Raw genomic sequence first — 23,491 nt, 5'->3', positions numbered from 1 at the left:
GCTATTTGAAATACTAACAGTTTAGTTTGACGCCATTTACGTTTTAATTTCCGAGTGGTCTGTTTTAAAGGGTTGTGGTTATACAGTAAATCTGATATCCTGCTGTTACGCTTGTGCCCTTAAACCTCATATGATCAGCTAAAATTGTTTAGAATAAAAGTGGCTGCCAAATGTATAAATGTAATCCGAAACCAAAAATATATACCAGAGACAATTGAATTCTGTAATTTTGTGCTGCAATGCTTTTGTTTTTATATTGTTTTTATCCAAATTATCATGCTTAAGACAGGATCCAATTAAGCAGCTGAGGTCTTAGAGAGCAGTAACACAGTTTAATGTCACATTCATTTATAGGAGCTTTACCCAGAAGCAAATGCATTTTGAATGACTATCGATGTTTGACGATTGTATTTACACTCAAGCTTTCGTGCACACCGTATCTTTACAATTATGCAACCATTCATAAAAAAATTTAAGACTTATGTTCACTCTAAGCAGTCAGAGTGCTCCAGGGGTTTAGACTGGGCAGCAGCAGAATACTGCTGTTTACTCCTAATCCTTCTCACACTGCCTCTCCAAACATCAGAGAGCAGAGACATTCAGCACTGAGCTGAAAAATCAGCCTCAAAGCTTTGTGTCTCTTCTCCCCCAACAGACACACAAACACATGCCACTTTGCATGTCCCCACATTGCAAGCTGTATAAAGAAGGAGGTGGGAATGGATGAAGCTTTAAAGTAAAATGACAATATTGTTATTAATGAGAGCTTTACACAAGTCATTTGTGTAACTGTAATCCTGCTTCCTGATATGACTCCTGCTTCCTTAGTGACCAGATGGAGCATGACTAATCCAGAGACTTCTCTGTTGTGAGCAAGAACAATACATTCTTTAACTGCACGGACACTGCGGCAGTCCTAGGACCACCGTCATGGCTTTGAGCTTACTCTGAAAATCAAATTATGGAGTTGCAGTGTAGGGGCTTGATGGTTTAGTGGTTGGTTGGCATTTTGGCCTTCCACCTCGTATAGGAGGTTTGAATCCCCTAGCATGTTTTCCCAGGGCTTGGTGGTTTGTCTTTAAGTACTTCATTTTCAACCAAATTCCAAAGATAGGCATTCTGGAAAGATTTCTGTTTCCAAAAAGTGTGTGCATTGCAATAGGTTGGAACCCCATCCAGGGTGTTTCCTGATAGGTTCCATGACCTTATACAGGATAAGTAGTAAAGAAAATGGATGGATGGATTTCCAACATCCCTTTCAATGTACTCTTGATCTTTTACGCTTAAAAAAAACAGCCAAACCTAATAAACTAATAAGTTGATAATATGATAATAAATCATTATGCTGTGATTGCCATCATGGTAACTAAAAGCCCCAAACCCCTGACTATTCTTTAACAACCTGACTTTGTGAAGCATGGTCCTGATTGATCCTAAAAGCTCAGGAATCCCAAAAGCTTTGAATCACTTCCCTTTCCTTATTCCACTGGCTATGTTTCTGTGTGTGTGTATGTGTTGTGGAGGAGATGGAGACCAAACGTCATACTGCAGACTTCTGGTGGACTGCTGGAGAGTGTTATTTGTGGCACACTGTCACACAAAGTTATGTGTATGCACAATCAAGTGTACGCGGAAGCACGTCTGCTTTCACACACCCAGGCCTGCATACAAGCGCACATGCACACTCGTTCACAATAGTTCAGATCTTTATCTCTACCGGCAACACACAACGTCTTCCTGTTATCTTGTTTAAAACAAGGGTCGTGTGTGTGAGCGTGTGTGCACCTACACATGCACCTGACTGAAGTTGAGTGCAAGCATAAGCGACTGTATTCTTGTGAAACAAGTTCGTACTGATGTATGTGGAAAAGACTATACATGCTGCCAGCAATAGGTGAGAAGCCAATGCATTTGTGTGTGTGTGTGTGTAGCAGTTAGATTTGTGATATATGCATACAGAATATGATAATAGTTTGGTTTATACCACGAAGGATGTGACAAGCCATGGGTGTCTAATGTGTGACTCAGGACTGTAGTTTGGATATGAATGTTTATAATGTGTGTGAGCGAAAGTGTGTGTACAGCTGTTCTACTAATAGAAGCTAAATCACACAGAGGGTGGAGGCCAATATCTTGTTTTCCTCTCTGAGCAATATTTCAAAGCAATATAAACATGGACATGCTGTCTATAATTCACATGCAACAATAGTCATAACAAATCTTGTCATCAGTGTTAGTTTCATGTTAGTGTGTGGAGTCTTTTGTGTATTTTCTCAGTATTAAAAAGAAAGTGCACATGAATGCATCCTGTCAAGCCTCTTTTGAAGAGGTGGTCGTTTGCATCGTGGCCTTTTGTGGTTGCCAAATATCAGACGGGATAAAAGGGTATTAGTTTAGGATTACTGAGCCAGTTCTTGACCTAAGTGTAGCTCAGGAGACTTCTTTGGGAGTGTAGAGTCTTGCCTAAGACCATTAAATGAATTTACCATTGAATGACCATCTCTAAAAATGCAAAGCTCATTGTTAAACACAGTTATGGCAAACCTGTAGTTTAGTCTGGAATTATGTTAATGTTTTACGTTGTGTTCATGAAGGCCCGGGAAGGTCCTACTTTCCACCTCAGACCACTTGAGGTTGGAAAAAATCTGCGTGTGCAGTGAAAGCTGCCCTCGTTTTGCTTCATATCTATAAAAGGGTTTTAAATAACTTTTATGCTTTACAAGCAAATGCTAAATGAGAATGGAAAAAGGCATAAAGTCTGGCATCAAAGGCTGTCCTTTACCTCTACCATTATTTGGTATTATTTTAAGTCATTTACATGAAATCTCTAACTAGCAAATAAAAAAAAACAGTTTTTAATTGTAACTACCTCTAAACAGACATACAGATTCCCAAAAAATAAAAAATAGGTTTAATTAAATTAAAAAGCAAAGGTAATACAATAGGCAGCACAATAGTGGCTTAGCGGTTAGTACACTCACCTTGCACCTCCAGGATCTGGGTTTAATTCCCATCTCAGGGTCTATGTGCATGGAGTTTGCTTGTTCTCCACAGGTCTTTTGGGTTTCCTTCCACAGTCTAAAGATATGCTAACTGGTGTTCCTAAATTGCCAGTAGCGTGTTAATGAGCATGTGTGTGTGCGCTGCAATGGATTGGAGTGAGTGAGATAATGGCATACATGAAAAAATGGACTGTGGGAATTTTTGGAATTATTATTATTTTTTTTACAAATAGGCCCATATACTGTGTTATTTTTTAAATGACACACTATTATTCTAATATGAATGAAAAAACAAATCTTGTACGAAAAATCAACAGGATGTTAAATTTAACCAAACAGATAATATTTAAAATGATTAAAAAATGTAAAAAAAAAAAAAAAAAGCTACAAAGATGTGTGTGAATGTTCATGACAGTCATGACTTCACTATCTGTCTATATAATGCAATGCTTAATAGGTAAGTAGTATAGGTTTTAAACTTGTCAGGACTTTGTGGTGGCCAATTCTTGTGTAAAAATGATTCGTCAAGCTCAGACATATTTGTGCCCAATGATTTTTAGCATTGTCACCCTGGATTATGTATATGCCACAAGGAAAGAAAAAAAAAGATCGACTGATGGGATAATCTAAGCATTAATTAAATTGAGAGAGAGTCAACTGACTTGACTTTATGCTACTTACTGTAAATTTTTTGAGCAGAAAGTGCAAAAGTCTTGAGGCCCCATTTCTTCACATAAAATAAACATTAAATAAAATAATTCGAATAAATGTTTTGACAGGCTGCAATGTGCCTAAAGATAAAAAAAAAAATCAAAACTACCGCAGCAACCTCATTTCCCCTCTTGTCCGTTCCAAACACTCAGCATTCAGCATTACCAGTATACTTATCACTAACCTCATCATCTGTCATCATCTGCACCTGTCTCTCACTGCTTCATGCCTTAAGCTAGATGTATTTTTTTTTTTTTTAATTGAATGAATTATAATGTGGTTTTAAAAAATCCTCTGAAACTAGGCAGGTACAGTGACTGGACTAAAAGTAAGAAACAAAAGGTCCTTCAGGAAGCCTACATCAAACAATACATAAAATCTGCATCTTTGGAGTAAAATATGAAGAAATGGGGGCTGGCACAAGACTCTTTCACAGTACTGTACATTATATAGTTTATGCTTTTTATTGGCCAGCTGCTGTATGGGTAATAATCTGTTGTAGCACAACAGGCTCTCCGAAAGCTTGTACATAGACATGCATGGTTACATAAGAGTTTTACTGATTTTTTTCCAAGCACCTTTTAAAGGCTCTGGCTTTCCTGTGTTTATTTACAACAAAAGACAAGGGACATACTGTCCATAGAGGATTCCCTCCTCTCTCTCTCTCTCTCTCTCTCTTCATTTTCTCTCTCTCTCTTCATTCTCTCTGTCACATACACTCACACATGTTCACTTTTTAAACAATGGACCTTAAAGACATGCTGTGAAATGCCTTGGCTTTGGGCAGAAGATCAGAATTCGTCTGGAATGTGGTTTTGTTCAAGGGCATAGTGATGGTGATCGAGTCTAATGAGTGTATGTGAGGGCAATGTGACATTGAGAGAAATTACTGGAAGAAAGCACAGGAAAATATGTGTGAAAACAGGAAGTATTTTAGATTTTAGAATTTGAAAGAGAAACACACACACACACACACACACACACACACACACACACACACACACACAAGCAGCTAAAAACCACAACCATTTCAAGCTATCGACAGTATAAGTAGTCAGTTGTGCCTTTGAACTGTTGTGCATTCTGTAAAAAAATTATTGCTTGGCATGGTTGTCAAAAGTGAATAACTGTAGTCTTCATACTAGATTAAACCAGAATGTGCATTCTCTTCTGACCTTTATCAAAATGTGACTCAGTGAAGGTTTCCTGTTTTTATTTTTTTCTCTTTTTTTTCGCACTATTTAGTTTAAACACTATAGAATATTGTGCATTAAAATGTAGGCAGTTTCCAAAATACTCGAAGCAGCAGGCGTCAATCCCATTAATAATCCTTATTCTGATGTTTGATGTGAACATTAAGGCTTTTACACCTGTGTCTGTATATCTGTATCTTAGTGGTCAGCACTGTCACCTTGCACCTACAGGTTCTGGGTTCGATTCCCCCCTTAGGTATGTGTGCATGGAGTTATATGGGATAATCTAAGCATTAATTAAATTGAGAGAGAGTCAACTGACTTGACTTTATGCTACTTACTGTAAATTTTTTGAGCAGAAACTGCACCAAGCCAGATGTACAGTATACAGTACTGTGCAAAAGTCTTGAGGCCCCATTTCTTCACATAAAATAAACATTAAATAAAATAATTCGAATAAATGTTTTGACAGGCTGCAATGTGCCTAAAGTTAAAAAAAAATCAAAACAACCGCAGCAACCTCATTTCCCCTCTTGTCTGTTCCAAACACTCAGCATTACCAGTATACAATCCCATTAATAATCCCTATTCTGATGTTTGATGTGAACATTAAGGCTTTTACACCTGTGTCTGTATATCTGTATCTTAGTGGTCAGCACTGTCACCTTGCACCTACAGGTTCTGGGTTCGATTCCCCCCTTAGGTATGTGCATGGAGTTATATAGCGTATGAATGAGCGTGTAAGCGTACAGTATCTGTGTGTGCACCGTCCAGGGTGTACCTGGGATAGGGCTCCAGGAGCCAAGTCTTCTGGATAAATTGGTACTGTATAGACGGTGAGTGAGTGTTTAATTGCTACAGATGTTCCTATTGTAATAGCTGGTATATTTATTATAGGCTTTGACAATAAAACTGTAGTACGGGCCAGAGTTGGTGGGGAAAGTGTCATCTGTAGAGTACAGAGGCAGTTAGTGGCTCGCACTGAGACCTTCACATTATGAATACATATGTATTCAGCAAATATCTAAGTTGTATTGTGTATGTACATTTATTGAAATCATTTAAAAAATATAATCAACTGACACGAAAGCTTACATTCATAGTCACAGGTATAGAAACTATAGCTTAGGATCTATACTTTTAATAATCACATAACTCAGTGTGCAACATAATGCAAAGACAAAAAGGGAATAAATGGTACAGTGCATATTTACACTGCCATCTGTTGGACAACATGGTATGATACAGAAACAGCATATACTGGAGAGCATACATTATAAATACATTGCAAATGCTTTTAAGATTTTTTTCCACAAACCATCACACCATATATTATTTTTTTCCTGTTGCTTAAACATTAGCTCAATAAAAGAGTAGTGGGCTTACAAACACAACCCTTAAATAGGCAACATATACATAAGTAATGAACAAGATACACAATGCATATGCAAAATACCTCATATATGAATTTGTGGTCTTATTAGCATGTATTACAGTCCACGCTGAGAAAGTGTCACATAGCTGCGCTCAGGTAAATCTCTATCAATCTCATGCAACTTTATCTCTTTGTCACCCTCTGGTGGTGGAGCAGACATCCATGCTTTAACAACCTCCTTGTTGGGCATCAGACAGTATCCAGATGGGTGAGAAAAAATGACATTGGACACTGCACCTGGACTTGGTGTGTATGCTGGGGGATCATCGTTGGGGAGCTCTGACTTACTGGCGTCTTTATTCTCACTAGCTAGATTTTTGATTGCGGTTGAGCATTCTGAAGTTGGATTTTTGGGTGGGGATAAAACATAGCCTCCTTTTATTGGAAAGGGATCCTTGGGGTTCTCTGAAATGTATCTTGGATCATCATCAAAGGTTAAGAGGGAAGAGCATGTATCCGAAGTTTCAGTTGGTGCCGAAGAGTCCTCGCGGCAGAGGATGTAAGGTCCGATAAAACTTATGCCTGATTTATCAGTCATTCTGCTACTTTCTGCAAGTAAAGATGAGTGGCTCGAGCCTAATTGCCATCCTGATTCGCTCTTGCCAAAACTCATACCAAGGTCATCGTTGCAGGCCAGGATTGGATACTCAGAAATACTGCAACAAACACAAGATTAAGAGAAACAAACATTTTATTGTTAACTCACTGAATAATAAATTTGTGCCAGTCAGAGACCTAATGCCTATCCTTGGGAAAAGGCATAAAAAATTCAACATGGCCAAAAACTAATCAATATTTCCACTAACAAGAGAAAAAAAAGAGGAAAAAAATGATATTACGATCATTGATTATAGTCAGGCGATTACTGAGCATTCTCAATACACTGAAAAATGGTGGACAATGTATCTCACCATGACCTGTTATACAATTATCCCGGAAAAAGGCTGATCCTGGGTGCAAGAGTTTTTTGCTTTTAGGAAAAATTATACAATAGTAAACCAGCAACAAAGGAAAATCTTAACTTGATTGTAGCCCTTAAAGTTCAGAGCATTTTAACCTTTCATTTTAAATGAACATATATAGGGCTCAGGATTGTGAAGTGAAGAGTTATATATCTTTTTTCAAAGGCCAAACTAGGCAGTGAATTAAGATTAGGTGAATTTTTAGCTTATTTTAACCAACTACTAAAAAAAAAAGGCAATGTAGGCAAAGAAATAGCAAAGATACCCATCATGTGATCATGTGATTTTATTGTTGTTTTGGGGTTTTCTATGAGCAAAAAACAATGCTCATTTTGAGAGTTCTACATTTTTGAGATGTTATTCACATATTTTAGTAGTGGTAAGATTTACCCTTTACAAAAGTAATGACAATTTTTATTTTACCTGACATATATGAAAATTCAAATGTTGCCAGTTTTGCAGAGTTTTAAGGGTTTTAATACAGTATGATTAAGCAAAATCTGTAACAAGTATAAACAATGATAAATACTAGTTGGCTTACACAAACTGATGATAAAGAACCAATGTTAATGTAAAAAACAGTCTTACCTGCCCTTACAGATGATAGGGTTATCTGAGCTCTGTATGATAAACACAGAGCTTCTCTCTGTGGCAGTGTATGGATTGGCCTCGCCAACCATAAATTTCTGTGAGAGGAAAAAAGGTCATTGAATGCTACATAGACTGTATTGATTAGCCTGAAAATCTATGGAAATGTATTACGGGATTTCTCACATATAGATTTTTTAAAAATGTGTTGGACCAGTGTTGTTTATATGGGAACGTTTGCTGTAAGTAAATGTTTATTTCACATTTTAGGGGCGTGTCAGTGTTTTTTAACTTTGTAACTGACAGAGGAGAAACTTGAGGAGAAAAACTTCTTCAGGAAGTTTCCTGAAATCAACAGGAATAAGGCTTTGCGTGTTTATGCAAGCATGACAAGTTGCGTTTTTGTGTGTAATTAACTTTAAATGGGAGAACACAAAGGCTGACAAAGGAACATCTGTTTATAGCTGCTATAATGTTTGTTTTAGAGGGAAATAATTATTTTCATTAATGTTTTATGAATGTAGTGGTACCTCTGCATATGAAACCTTAAAAACAAAAATTTTGCATGATTTTTTTGCCATTTTGTAAATGTTTGTAAGCCTCGTATTACTCTAATCTCGTGTCCTGGTGTAAACAAAACTCAAGAACACAAAAGTCACAAAAACAACACTTAATATACCAAACTTAAATGTATATTATTATTAGGGAGTATTTTATCGCCTTCTTCGGCATAATGAGTTAACTGATGAAAAAATGCTGTCCTGTGTTACCGCCCCAATGAGTGGTAATCCCATTTTGATTTGTTTACAAAGAGACAAAAGAATTCAAATCTTATGCAGCACTGGGGAAAAAATAGCGACCGGTCATATGTGTATAAACAACAATAGAGCGTTGGCCTGTCGGCATATTCGCGGCTGCTCTTTAAACATGGTCATCTCTGGGATTCCCCTGGTGATTTGGAGGGAAAGTCTCCCGAGGCGTTTTAAAGCAGCCAGCACCAAGAGGAATTATAAATTATGGTTAAGTGAGGTTTAATGTCTATTTATTTAATATTTTACTTCATTTACACGTCCTATTTAAATGTTCTGAATGTTTTTATATGCAAAAATATAGTGTTGGAAATTTGTAATATTGGTAATTATTTAAGGTGGAACAGATTATCTGCATTTACATTATTTCACAATACAAAATTTTGCCTTGAGAACTGTCCTCTGGAACGGGTTAACTTTGTATGCTGAGTTCCACTGTACTTTCCCTTTCTGATTATTTTCCAATAATATCAGTCAGTCATGTTTTATTCTTCGCTTGCATATTGTACATAATAAACGCATAAATATTGTGATAAGACTTTACAGTGGGGAAACAATCCTAATAGGGACAATGGGACAATGCTGCTTACCTTGTTGCTCATTTCCCCCAGGACTTTGCTGTTTATGGGAGAGGGTATGGATACGTTCCATAGTACAACTCTCCTATAAAACAAGTTCACACACGCACACACAGACACACACACACACATTATATATCATTCCGTTAATGAGTAACGTGGGCGTAGCAAATAGTTATACTGAATGATTTACCTGTGGCAGGCTGGAAGAGCATTATACAGGATGATAAAAAGCATGGCCACAAACGCAGTTATCAAGATGTAAATTATAGTTCTGTGCCATGATTCTAAACACACACACATACAAAGAGATAAAGGTAAGTACACTAATATACAGAATAGTGCAGAATATGAGAGAGCTAGTGAATACAAAATGAAGAAAACACATTAAAAGAGCTACAAGCCATTCACTCTCCTTAGTTTCATGGATCTCATAATATTACAAGAGTGAGTCAAAAATTCTGCATTCTGGCTGTAGATTTTTTTTTTTTTTAAATCAACTTTTATTTACCTTTTACATAATGTTCTGACCCAATCTTCTTGCTTTTTCATACACTTCAAAAATAAAAGTTTTTTTTTTATTCCCTTTACCTGCCTTTGTAACCCGCTTCTTTCTCCGGTAAATGTTTTTTCGATCGAATCAGTTGTAATATTTGGATCCAACTCTTATAAACAATAACAAGTCAGAGGTCAGGGTTACCTGGAGCAGTTTTGAAGAATTGGGGCTCAGACCATTCAGAGGGTAGTCCAGAAAAATCAATGGCAGGAACTGCTCTCACTCTAGCCTTGTAGACTGTAGAGGGAGACAGCTTGGGGGGAACATTGCAACTGAGATCTGCTTCAGAGACTTCGAATTCCACTTTATACTAAAAAGTCAGATTGAGAGGCAATGAGAGGATTTCCTAAAGACTGATATTGTAGGGTGACTGACATTATAGTTGATGTTTAATTTTAGTTAAAGCAGGGCTGGTTAAATCCAGACCTGGAGGCCAATGTCTAGCACTTTTTGATGATTCTTCTGCTCAATTCCAGCTTATTCAATCAATCTGTTAATTGGAATGTGCAGTGGGTGTCCGAACTGGATCCCGAAATCCATAACTGATAGTCTATTAAAGGTCAATAATGACAAATTAAACAGGTTTGGAATCAGGTCTGGCTTACGGTTGGTTAAAATAACACTCTCTTATCTATACTTGCCCTTTCTGGATCCAGTGACACAACCATGGTTTAAGTGTTAAAGTAAATACAAACTGTGCTGGACACAGGCCCTCCAGGTCTGGATTTGAACAAAATCTAGCGGCTTTGCATCTAGGTTTAACCAAAAGTTTGCTACAATTGTTCAAATGCACTGACTCCTAAAATGGTGACATTCATGGCCATACATCAATGTTACACACCTTCTATTAAACACAATAATTGCATAAAGTGAGCTTATCTTTCTGTTATGCAAATAATCACAACTTGTTCTTGTTGTTAAAGACAGAGACTGAACAAATTCAAAACCAGACACCCACCTCTGTGACATTGCTTTCGAGTGACACCTCATAGGAGAGGCGGAGTTTCTCATTAACATTGGGTCGGTCCCAGCTCAGCTTCCAACCACCATCCTTATACTGTGTCTTAAGGTTTAAAGGCCTAGGTGGCTGAACTGTGAATCAAAAGAAAGAAGTAAGCATCATATATTGCAGTTGATCAGGTTAAAATACATCCATAGGATGCACAGCAGCACAGTGGGTAGTGTTAGGGTCCTGATTAATTCATGAGCTTGGTTACGATCTGTGCAGGAGTTTGCACTTTCTCCTTTTTTCCCCATGTGTCCTCATACAGAATCAAAAGAAAATCATGGAGATGAGTATAAAATATGTGAAAAAATATGTACGAATCATGATGATCAGTTTGTCCCTGATGAGCAAGCCGAGGGCGACGGTGGCAAGGAAAAACTCCCTGAGATGTCAACAGGAAGAAAGCTAGAGAGGAAGCAGGCTCAAAAGGGAACCAATCCTCATTTGGGTGATAACGTATAGCAGGAATTGTTTTGCAGTCCTACTATGTGTTAGGCGTGAAATATAGAAGCCACTTTTTAGTTGCTCTATCTTCCTATGATGTTTTTATAATTGTACATATGTTTTTCCAGACAAGGTCTTGTTTATCTAAGGTGTTCTTATGAGTTTCAGGATAATAACTGGCTTAACCTTGGACACAGTTTCTGTATCATGAACAATAATAATGATATCACAGTTGTTCGATATCACAGTTGTTTTGTGAGAGTTAGATTCAGAGTTAGTGGATCAGAGACTCAATGTTTTCGTTCACAGAAGACACTCACTGTTATCAGGGTAACGAAAGCCCTTGCTCTTCCTTAAGGTCCTGATGTCTACTGTCAACAGTTCAGGTTCAGGGCTATCCAATGAGCATGTAAAATCTACCAAAGAGGTACCAGAGTGTGGATCATCAGAGTAACTGTTACAGATGACACATTTCCTGAAAAGACCAAGAAATAACAGGGAAATTACTTACAGTTGTGTGTAAAATATTTTTGCTGTGCGAGTAGGGAAGCAATACTCACACATCCATTCTGTTGGTGTGGCCACAGAGTTGATATGAGAGAAACTTAGCATGCCATTTCTTCACCTGCCAACTACATGTCACCCCTCCTTCCCTAATTACACACTGCAGATTAATGACATCGTCTATTGGATGGATGAAGAAAGAGTAAAGTGGATAGGGGAAAGGGGGGGGGGGGGGGCGTGAAAAGAGGGCCAGAAATGGAGAAAAGAAGAGTGAGTGAATTAGTTGCATAGGAAGAATTTTAATAATCACATATGCAGTGTATTACAGCAAAACAACTTCAGGTTGTTACAAGTTGGGTTCAGAGCACATGGTTGGCTATGATAAAGCACTCATAAAGAAGGAAGAGTTTAGGATTCAAACTGACAGCTTGCAGAGCCACTGACCTTCTGATTAATAACCTAAAGCTGTACCTGTTAGGCTAAAACCAGATATTTCCATTTAGTTTACACTGTGAGTAATTTGTCTAAAGGAGTGCTTTCACAGTCTGAGACAAAACAGGAAACTTAAAGAACCCCTGACCTCAAAATGATCATTATCTTATTAGTCAAAAAAAAGAAAAAACTTCCTGACTTTAACCTAAGCCTATCACTATGCAATATATTTATTTTAACATAACTTGTGCATTAAGGTAGCTTAGTAAAATAATAAATGTTACTGATGAACACAAGCTTGGTTTTTCACCTCAAATGTTTTCAACCATTTGACCAAAATGTAAACCAGAATGTAACAAATATACGATATATCAAGAAAAACTGATTTTAATAGGCAATAAAGTACAATTCACAATTTATCATTTGGAAATGTGTTGTCTTAGTTAGTTTTAAAGCTGTTTGTTGAATTCCGTCCTAATCAATGCCATCTGTACCTTCCTCAGTCACCCAGACCACTCTGGCGCTCCAGTCACTCCACTGGCCTCCGGCACCCCGCGCTCGCACCCTGGCTTCGTATGAATAGCCCAGCAAGAGCGTCTGACTTTCTATCACAAACTGTGTGGCATTGATATCATCTACCACCTAGCATGCAAATGAAAGAGAGAAAAGATTAGATCTCTAAGGCAAACAGACAAATTGTCACATTTTTACCGCAGATGTCTATCTGGTTTCAAGCTATTCTGTTGTGCTGCATTATCTTACATGAAAATCTTAATGGGGTTTGAGGTTACTATGTTGATGTTTTCTCAGAACAGTGGAATAATATGTCATGTCATTGCATGTGAATTCTCTAATAGACAAAAAAGAGAGACTAAAGGGTGATGTGTTAGAGTGTGAAAGGTGAACGAGCTCACATAGAAGTATATTTCTTACTCTGGCCTAATTGACCCCTATGCTTCTTGTTGAAAGGTGAAGAGTGTGTGTCTGTCTTTGTGTACTCACAATCCACCCATCTTTATGTTTTCTGTACATAAGCTGGTAGGTAAGGTTTGATGAGAGACGGGATGATGAATGATACGGGCTACTCCAGCTAAGCAGTCGGCCGCCACCATTCTCTTTTTTCTCAGAGAAATTAGTCGGAGGCAGGAGCTTGCCTAAAAAAATATGCTTTCAGTTTTCATTTTTTTATTCACATTTTCTTTATCAATAAACTGAGTTGACTAATGATGGTCACCGGACAGAGGTTTGTAAGAGTTACATGTTTCAACCGAATTGTTTGAATGAACACATAAGCACACACAGAATTTTCTCACCTTGTGCAGATATGTTAAAAGTTCTCTCTTTAGAAGGGCAGGATGTGTTGAAAAAGACGGTAAAGTTGCCCATGAAAAATATATCTGTTTTACAGATACAACTCTGGTTAAAAGCTCCGCTAGGCTGACCATCAGGGACACATGGAATTCCTCTACAGTTTTACACACACGAACACACACACACACAGTGAAAGAATTAGGCTTAAATTTACAGATATAATGTATGTCTTCTCCTTTCTTAAATTTTTTCTAATCATTTCAATGAGCACATTTTTGTTCCTTACTCGATGATTGGCATGTGTAAGTGTGTGTGTTGCTTTTCCTCCCAGGTGCAGCGTATCTGAGTGGTGAAGTCATTATAGCACTGCAACGACGCCATCACAGACGAACCTAAAAAGAGGGTCATACAGTATGATAAGGTCATCTGTCAGAAAAGGCTTGGAGCCATAAGCATGTGAGACCTTCATTTTGAAAAGCAAGCATGGTGTGTATACAACAGGCAACTGCTACATTTCATTGTACAGACTAACAGAACAGTTAAAACGCCCTTCATTCCTATATATAATTCCCTAATGCACTTATCCCCGTGTTTCACTAGTACATGGTTAAACGCTTTCTCAGTACATCGGAGCCATGGTCGGACTCCATGCTTCACGTCTGAAACACTGGCCTTCCAAGAACTCCTTTAATGGCCCAAACATGTGGAAATGGCTTGGAGTGTAAGTCAGGACTTTTCATTGTGTGTGGCAAGAACTCCCAGCTGTGTTTCTGTAATGTGGAAGTGGTGTTGTGAATGATTGTGAATGTAAATGATTGTGTGTGTGTGTGTGTGTGTGTGTGTGTGTGTGTGTGTGTGTGTGTGTGTGTGTGTGTGTATACAGTAGTTCCCAAAGACAGATGCATCTCTACTGCAAGTTGGTGACATGTCTATTAGCTGAATGTTCACAGAAATGACAGAAGTGGGCTCGGCCAGGATCATCATTCACGAACATATGGACTTTGTTAAAATATTTGCACCATTCAGATGTTTTACTGCAGCAAAGAGTTCAAACAATTCTTGATTCTAAATGTTTAGAAGACATGTCTTTTTTCACATGTTCTATGCTAGCAGCTCAGATCATGGTTCTGGTTGTACTGCGAATACTGCACAGTTTTATTATAATACGCTAACTGCAATATATTGTCATTTCCACAATAACAACTAACACAGAGACTTTGGCATGCACCAAAAATTGTGTGTAATTGTTGATGTACTGAGGAGACGTTTACTCATCAGTGTAAAATAGCACTGTGCCTTTAAGCTATTACAACGTAAGAAACATTAAAATTACTGGTCATGAGCTTTGGTTAATGTTCACATCAATCATCAGAATGGGGGAAGGATCATATGTTATTTAATTTGGTCATGGAATAGTGTTGGTTGTGGTGTAAATCCTTCAAGAACTGCTGAGATACTGGGATTTTCAGACTGGTGCAAAACAACAAAAAACATCCAGTGAGTGGTAGATCTGCAGACAGAAATGGCTTGTTGATAAGGGAGGGTTCGAGCAGTATGGCCAGAGTGGTTCAGACTGACAGGAAGCAGTAACTAAAATAAAACAAGCCTTGAAACCACAGTGTACTGAAAAGTCGACTTCGAAAGTACACCAATTTGAATCTTGAAGTGGCTAGACTACAACAGCAGAAGACGACATACTTAAAATCACAGAAATCACATTTTCCTCATTTTTATGTCATTAATGTATGCTTCAAACTTGTTTCTTCACTACATTAAGGATTCTGATTGGATAATTGCATGAATGAGCACGGGTACAGGTGTTTCTGTTAATGTTTCCAGTAAACATCATAAAGCATGGTCCTGAACCATGTGATGTGCTGTGAGATTGGGAAGAATAGTGTCCAGAAAAACCTATTGATAGTAGTTGTGTTCGCCTTCACTTACTGTGATGAGTAGAGGTTTCCAAAGACTCAAGCTTGCACTGCTCAGGATCGGAGCTCAGTACCAGCAGAGGCAACGCTGCAGTAAGCAGTGTCCTCAGGGACAACATTGTACCTGAAGTGGGACACCAGAGCTGCTTGATCACACAACTTCAAAATCCTACAACCTGCGTGAGATCCTGCAAAAGACATTACACATACAAATATGTTTGTAGACGAATGAAAAAGTTCAGAGCATTAAGAGGACACTTTCTAAACACATAATGCATACAGTGTACATTCCTTTATCTGATATAACAAACAGACACATACTGTACATACATACTTATGCTGAAAAATAATAGCAACAACAATATCCTAAAATATAAGGTTTCCTCACACACTGCTGAGGAAACTTACACTTCTTTTAAGATATACTATACAGTAGATATTTATCTAAAACCTACACTAAAAATGGTACATAATCATAAATCACAAATCCTGTTCTGTGATTCTGATTAAATATGAATATAGAAGGATAGAGAGGTGTGCTTTCATGATCCCCAAGTACTACATTTCAGGCATTCTTTTATAATGCTACAGATCTATAGACAATGTCCTTCAAGTATTTTTTTTTTCCCATCAGCATTTCAAAGTCATGAAACATTGATTGTAATCAGGCACCATTTGATCTCAAGTCAAATGCTCTTTCACTGAGCTACATCGCCATGGATATCCATAGCCATATACTGGTCATATTAAAGCCATAACATTAAAACCTTATCTTGTTACATTGGCTATATTAACTAACAAATAAACAGTTTTGTTAAAGCTTTCATAAAGTTGATGTTTGAAAAGCAAGAAATATAGGCATGCAAAAAGTGATTTTGACAAGCATCAAATTGTGATGGTTAATCAACAGAATTAAAGCATCTCCAAATCGGCAGTGGTATGCAGTGTTTAGTTCCTATTAAAAAACTCCAGCACAAACTTCCTGAAAAAGTTCTTGGCTATAAAAGACAGGTATAAGTCCGAACAATTTTCTAACAGGTTGTGGCATATGGGAACTGGTCAAAGTGCCCATGCTGACCTGTGTCCACAGGTAATAGGTACACTACCACTCAAAAGTTAGGGATCACTTGCAAATTTCTTTGTTCTTGTTTAGTGATTTATTTTCCACATTCTACAACAACATTGAGAATTTAAAAATTATGAAACAACACTTATGGAATTAGGTAATTATGTAACAACAACAACAACAACAACAACAACAACAACAGTCAGTTGTTATTTATAAAGACACTTTCTTTGTTTTTTTAGCCTTTCTGAAATAGTTCTTGCAAGAACGGTATTAGCAAGTGCATTTGCAAAAATCCATCAAGCACCATGATGAAACTGGCTCTCATGAAGACCTTTCTGGAAGGCAAGAACAAAACTTAACTCTGCTGCAGAGAAGTTTATTTAGAGTAACCAGTCTCAAAAATCACTAATTGACAAACAGCCAAATGCCGTTATAAAGGCTTTACTGATCATAAGCAGCAGATAATCAAGAAGAGATTATTGCATATTTTGGACGCCTTTACCTTTGCTTTACAATGTCATGTCATGTGGTTGGGCAGGTGTTTTTTGGGAACACATGGCACAAGGATGCACTATATATATATATATATATATATATATATATATATATATATATATATATATATATATACAGTGGTGTGAAAAACTATTTGCCCCCTTCCTGATTTCTTATTCTTTTGCATGTTTGTCACACTTAAATGTTTCTGCTCATCAAAAACCATTAACTATTAGTCAAAGATAACATAATTAAACACAAAATGCAGTTTTTAAATGAAGGTTTACGTTATTAAGTGAGAAAAAAAAAAACTCCAAATCTACATGACCCTGTGTGAAAAAGTGATTGCCCCTCTTGTTAAAAAATAACTTAACTGTGGTTTATCACACCTGAGTTCAATTTCTGTAGTCACCCCCAGGCTTGATTACTGCCACACCTGTTTAATCAAGAAATCACTTAAATAGGAGCTACCTGACACAGAGAAGTAGACCAAAAGCACCTCAAAAGCTAGACATCATGCCAAGATCCAAAGAAATTCAGGAACAAATGAGAACAAAAGTAATTGAGATCTATCAGTCTGGTAAAGGTTATAAAGCCATTTCTAAAGCTTTGGGACTCCAGCGAACCACAGTGAGAGCCATTATCCACAAATGGCAAAAACATGGAACAGTGGTGACCCTTCCCAGGAGTGGCCGGCCGACCAAAATTACCCCAAGAGCGCAGAGACAACTCATCCACAAAAGACCCCAGGACAACATCTAAAGAACTGCAGGCCTCACTTGCTTCAATTAATGTCAGTGTTCACGACTCCACCATAAGAAAGAGACTGGGCAAAAACGACCTGCATGGCAGATTTCCAAGGCGCAAACCACTTTTAAGCAAAAAGAACATTAAGGCTCGTCTCAATTTCTTTAAAAACATCTCAATGATTGCCAAGACTTTTGGGAAAATACCTTGTGGACCGACGAGACAAAAGTTGAACTTTTTGGAAGGTGCGTGTCCCGTTACATCTGGCGTAAAAGTAACACAGCATTTCAGAAAAAGAACATCATACCAACAGTAAAATATGGTGGTGGTAGTGTGATGGTCTGGGGTTGTTTTGCTGCTTCAGGACCTGGAAGGCTTGCTGTGATAGATGGAACCATGAATTCTACTGTCTACCAAAAAATCCTGAAGGAGAATGTCCGGCCATCTGTTCGTCAACTCAAGCTGAAGCGATCTTGGGTGCTGCAGCAGGACAATGACCCAAAACACACCAGCAAATCCACCTCTGAATGGCTGAAGAAAAACAAAATGAAGACTTTGGAGTGGCCTAGTCAAAGTCCTGACCTGAATCCTATTGAGATGTTGTGGCATGACCTTAAAAAGGCGGTTCATGCTAGAAAACCCTCAAATAAAGCTGAATTACAACAATTCTGCAAAGATGAGTGGGCCAAAATTCCTCCAGAGCGCTGTAAAAGACTCGTTGCAAGTTATCGCAAACGCTTGATTGCAGTTATTGCTGCTAAGGGTGGCCCAACCAGTTATTAGGTTCAGGGGGCAATTACTTTTTCACACAGGGCCATGTAGGTTTGGATTTTTTTTCTCCCTAAATAATAAAAACCATCATTTAAAAACTGCATTTTGTGTTTACTTGTGTTATCTTTGACTAATAGTTAAATGTGTTTGATGATTAGAAACATTTTGTGTGACAAACATGCAAAAGAATAAGAAATCAGGAAGGGGGCAAATAGTTTTTCACACCACTGTATATATATTCTGTTGAAGTCGATTGTTTACATACTTAGGTTGAAGTCAATAGAAACGTTTAACCACTTCAGATTTTCAGAGAAAAAAAAGCAGAAGAGCACGGGGATGGCAGCATCATGTTGCGGGAAAGCATTGTGCCAGTAAAGACTTATGCATTTCACAAAATAGATGGCATCATAAGGAAGAGAAATTATGTGGGCAGAACTGAAAAAGCATTTTAGCTAGAAACCTGACCCATTTACACCAGGTCTGTCAGGCGGAATGGACTAAAATTCCAGCAATTTATTGATAGAAGCTTGTGAAAGGCTACTCTAAAAATTTGACCCAAGGCAATATTACCAAATACTAACTAAGTGCAGTGGCAGTCCGGGCATCTGGAGCACTGGGAGTTTATTGGTGCTTTGTCGATCACACGGGCGCCGCAAACAAACGCTTTGTTGATCACACGGGCGATACACGGGTTTGTGTATCTTCGAATGTATTACCCTCCCTCCACATTAATTAGTTTGGTCTTTCTTATCTGTATCCTGAAATATGCCCCCTTTCACTTCTATTTTACAGAGAGAGAGATATTGATCCTTACAGCGTTACAGCGAATTTTACTGAGCAAATAATTTAAAAGAATTTTTATGGATCAAGAGAGGAAAAAAAGAAAAGGTGGAGCTGAAATGTTATTTGAAAATAAGAAAGAAAAATTTGAGGTAGATGCTGTGAAATTCTTCAAATTAACAGATTATGCCTTTGGCGTGAAGGGAAGTTGCAGTTCCACAGGCTCTGATGGTTCTAGCATTACAGTCAATGATAGCGAGTCTTGATCCAGTACAAGGGTCAGTGATATTGAACCAATGTCTGCTGATGATGACCAAGACCTCTTTACCTGAGCCGAGTGAAAAGGATGGCATTCAAATTGAATATGTAAGCTGAAATAAAAAATCAGAAGCAGCATTATCTCGCAATAGTAAACTAGTTACTCATTTTAATTATTATTAATAGAAATCATATAAATTAATATAGAAATAATATTGACTGCTCGGGTAGAGAAGGGGAGACGTGTAGGTCATCATCAGCAGGCACTGGTTCATCATCACTGACCCTGCTGTATTTGCAACCTACTGTACACTCCTCTTACACTGCATCAAGATGATACCCCCCTGACTTGTTTAAGAGTTCTATATATTGTGCGCCTTAATGTTCTTTCCTTTATTTTTTTGTTTTACAAATATGACCCAATTTATGTTCAGTAATACTTCAAGTATGTTTAAATAGCATTTATTTCCATATTGTGTTATATTTTTATGCTAGTAAATAGTGTTAAAATTAGTCTCCACATTAATGCACCAGTGTATTATGATGTGGGATGTGGTGGGCTGCCCTGCTATGGGCCAGGAGGTCCAAGGCCACTTTTTGGTCCCAGTCAGCCGCGTAAGTGTGTACAGTAAACTTGATCCTCAATGAATGTTACAAAAGAAATAAAAGCTGAAAAAAAATTCTTTCTCTGACATTCTATGTTTTTAAAATAAAGTAGTGATCTTAACTAAGACAGGGAATGTTTACTGTTTACTAGGATTTAATTGAGAAAAACTGAGTTAAAATGCGTTTTGGCTTTTAATATGTACTGTATGTAAACTTCTCTCACATAGTTGTATGTTATCTGAACTAATGGAATATAAATTTGCTGAAACTTCGCTAAGCAAGAACTGAAAAAAAAAAACCCTATGATTTCAGTTCATAATTTTTTATCCATCATTTTTATAATGACTCACAGTGTTGTAAAACAGATACTAATAAAAATAACCATGTTGTGACTATTATCATCAACACTTTATAATCATAATGTAATATTAATTATGATTAATTATAAACTATACTTATACATATATACAAACACAGCCAGTATAAACGCCATGATACTATTAGGGTTTACTAACCATTGTTACTGTTTATAACAATATTATAGAATCATAGTAAAACTCTGCAGTTATTATAGTTTCACATGGTAGAACCATTCGCAGAAATAAAATCACTTGTAGTACCATGATTAGAGTTCGCCAGCCACAGGTATTTGAGGTATTTAAATCAGAGCCATAGTGAATATTCATACAGAAACAATGATAATATCTACATCAAAATGAATAAAATGTAAACAAAGGGTTTCTTATCTCATGGATCCTTACACTCAAAAGTTCCTTCCTTCATGTGTGGTGCACGTGCGCACACACATCTGCGTGTCCCATAGTGGCACTAACGGTAAATCCAGCGCGCGTGTCACTCCATTTACCCGCAGCATGAGAGGGCTGTGACGTCACGTGACGACGTATTTCATGGTCTTCGATAAACATTAAAGAGCGAACTAACGTGATAAAGCTAGCCCCAAAACAACTCTATACATTCTCTCGTTTAATTCTTAAGGCAACCAATTTTCTGCTGGACGTAGAAAAAAAATGAAGTTTTATAACTTCCTGGAATAGGAGGAGGAGGTCGGAGGATTTCCCCTTTCTGAGTCTAGCCATTGGCGAGAACAGAAACGGAAAAAAAAATTGAGAAAGGGAAGAAGAAAGAAGCAAGAACAAAATGAGTGAAAAAAATAAAAATAAAATGGTGGTATGACACTTTTTGTAGCTATGCTTCTTTCTGTATCATGCATCTTTGGTTATGTAGCTGTGAGTTAAAATGTATTTATGGCAGTTCAGAGATAGATAGGTGTGAAGTGTGAACACTGTAAATGGGGAAACACCTTGACAAACTTTTACACTTTCTTCACATCTTTTCCCGTCACCAAAACACTGCAAAAGCTCGCTTCATACTGAGAAAAAGAGTAGGGGGACAAAAATGGGTCAATTTTTTTTCTCTCACACTCAATGTTTAGTGTAGATAACCCCCAACCCACAAAAATGTAGTGCAAAATGAGCATCCAGTAATGCCTTTTTCCACTGATTTCAATCTCACTGTACATTGCACAAAAACTTGTGCTAGAAAAAAAAAACATAGAAATTATTGCAGATTGTATTCTTAGATTTTAAATACATCAATTAGTCAATTTTATGATGCAACTTTTATGTTTCTGTCTAGCATAACTTTCAAAATGTGATTGTATCTAATTAGGAAAGGATTGTATGCTAACACGGTGCACCAATCAGTCATAACGTTAAAACAACCTAGGATTTGGATCCCCCAAGCAACTGGGGTGGTATGGTGGCATTTTCATCTTCTCCCTGTGCTTGGTGGGTTTTCTCCAGGTACTCCAAAGACATGCAGATTAAGCTAATTAATTCCCAAATTGCCTGTAGTGTGTGAATGAGCATGTGTATGTGCGTGGGTGCCCTGTGATGGATTGGCACCCTGGGTCCAGGGTGTACTCGGCCTCATGCCCTAAGTCTACCGGGATAGGCTCCAGGCCCCACATGCCCCTGTATACACCATATTGAGTCTAAGACCCCTGGAGGTGAGATGTAGTGTCTGGCAACAGCTAATCCTTAGAGTGCTCTAGGTTGTGGGATGGGGCTTTTAAGCTCTGATATGTTTAGCCAGTTCATTCTGGGGTGCCTGAACTGATTGGGATCTGGTGAATTTGGATGCTACATTGACAGTCTTGGGCTCTTTGCCTGCTGGGCACGGGGTGTTCTGGTGCCTTTCTATCATTGCCAGCATTGACTTTTTTTGGCGATGTATGCTTCGTTGGCTTTTCCATTCAATCGGATCAGACAGACTAGCCTTTCGTCACAGCGGGTCTGGGTGAATCTTGGATGCCCATGATCCTGTCAAAAGTTTGCTGGCTTATAATTTATAATCAATGTTAATGTGTTAACATTATGGCTGATTGGTGTATAATAGCCTAATACTAAGCCTTGACTTTAGAAGCCTTGACTTTAGAAGTCAGATAAGAACCTTCTATTATTATTTTTATATACTCGAAAATACTTTATTTGTCGCAAAAACACAGAGATAAGAAAGTTGAGATCTTTGAGATCTTAAACAATAGGTGAAACCATAAAGAAATACTGTATATATTCAACTGAGCCCCCTAAAATAACACTTTAAATTATAGTGGCAACTATTGATTGATCTTATTTTTGCATGATAATGCCTGTTGCAAGTTTATATCTGTTCAATAGATCTGTGATGTAGAGAAAAATAAAGTCAAACACAAGCCGTGACAACTTTTACATTTTCAAGTGGCTGTGTAAGTGGATTTGATGTAAATAACCAGGAAAAATCACTGATATCACACTATACAAACCTTGCTCAATTTCCATTTCTATGCTAATACCATGTAATTGCTTTCTTGTAAGACTTAAAGGATTGACTGATTATGTATCAGCATTTTAAAAGACTATAACGCTAAAAAAGAAGCGATGGTGAAGATTAGTAACAGCACTTACCCTTTTGAAACTCTGGTATTCCAATTGAATTGGGACTCAAAAACCTGTTAATAAATGTTTGTAAGCTGGATTAATTGTAGACAGTTCCTTGAGTGGGTGTTGAGAGTATGATCAGAGTGTATGTGTTCATGACCGATTTTACAAAAAAAAAAAAAATAATAGTGCTTCCTCTTTTTTTAGTCGTGGTCAACATTTTTTTTTTCTGTTGTCTGGCAACAAACATGCTATCACACTGCATCATCAGAAACTACATGTAAAATGGCAGCAGTTCTTAGTTACAAGTGAACAGATCACAGATTAGAATCTTGCTGAAGAAAGTTGGGCAAAAACCATGAGA

At 37.6% G+C, this 23,491-nt stretch overlaps 1 protein-coding gene and 1 long non-coding RNA gene across 4 annotated transcripts; one reads left to right on the top strand and one right to left on the bottom strand.

Annotated features, from left to right (window-relative positions):
• The first annotated feature begins 1,778 nt into the window (after positions 1-1,778).
• On the top strand, positions 1,779-15,459 carry LOC128544996 (uncharacterized). Its single transcript, XR_008365825.1, has 3 exons — positions 1,779-1,894; positions 13,863-14,252; positions 14,415-15,459. It is a non-coding gene; the product is annotated as an uncharacterized LOC128544996 (long non-coding RNA).
• csf2rb (colony stimulating factor 2 receptor subunit beta) lies at positions 6,003-23,287 on the bottom strand. 3 transcript variants are annotated; one of them, XM_053515311.1, is made up of 14 exons: positions 23,155-23,287; positions 15,476-15,650; positions 13,818-13,923; positions 13,534-13,685; positions 13,223-13,374; positions 12,715-12,862; positions 11,845-11,968; positions 11,605-11,759; positions 10,793-10,926; positions 9,979-10,144; positions 9,472-9,565; positions 9,291-9,363; positions 7,892-7,989; positions 6,003-6,997 (listed from the first exon to the last, which is right to left on the bottom strand). In XM_053515311.1, exons 2-14 carry the CDS (start codon positions 15,579-15,581, stop codon positions 6,397-6,399), a joined length of 2,109 nt encoding a protein of 702 aa, XP_053371286.1. In that variant the 5' UTR covers positions 15,582-15,650; positions 23,155-23,287; the 3' UTR covers positions 6,003-6,396. The 3 variants fall into 3 exon arrangements, with proteins under 3 accessions (XP_053371286.1, XP_053371285.1, XP_053371287.1); XM_053515310.1 differs by lacking the exon at positions 23,155-23,287 and adding an exon at positions 20,950-21,206; XM_053515312.1 differs by lacking the exons at positions 15,476-15,650; positions 23,155-23,287 and adding an exon at positions 14,121-14,252 and having other exon boundaries at positions 13,818-14,017.
• Positions 23,288-23,491: the final 204 nt, after the last annotated feature.

Source organism: Clarias gariepinus, chromosome 16 (assembly GCF_024256425.1).
Source record: "Clarias gariepinus isolate MV-2021 ecotype Netherlands chromosome 16, CGAR_prim_01v2, whole genome shotgun sequence".
NCBI lineage: Eukaryota > Metazoa > Chordata > Actinopteri > Siluriformes > Clariidae > Clarias > Clarias gariepinus.
Note: the sequence above shows the minus strand (reverse complement) of the source record. Positions and strands in the feature narration are given on the sequence as shown.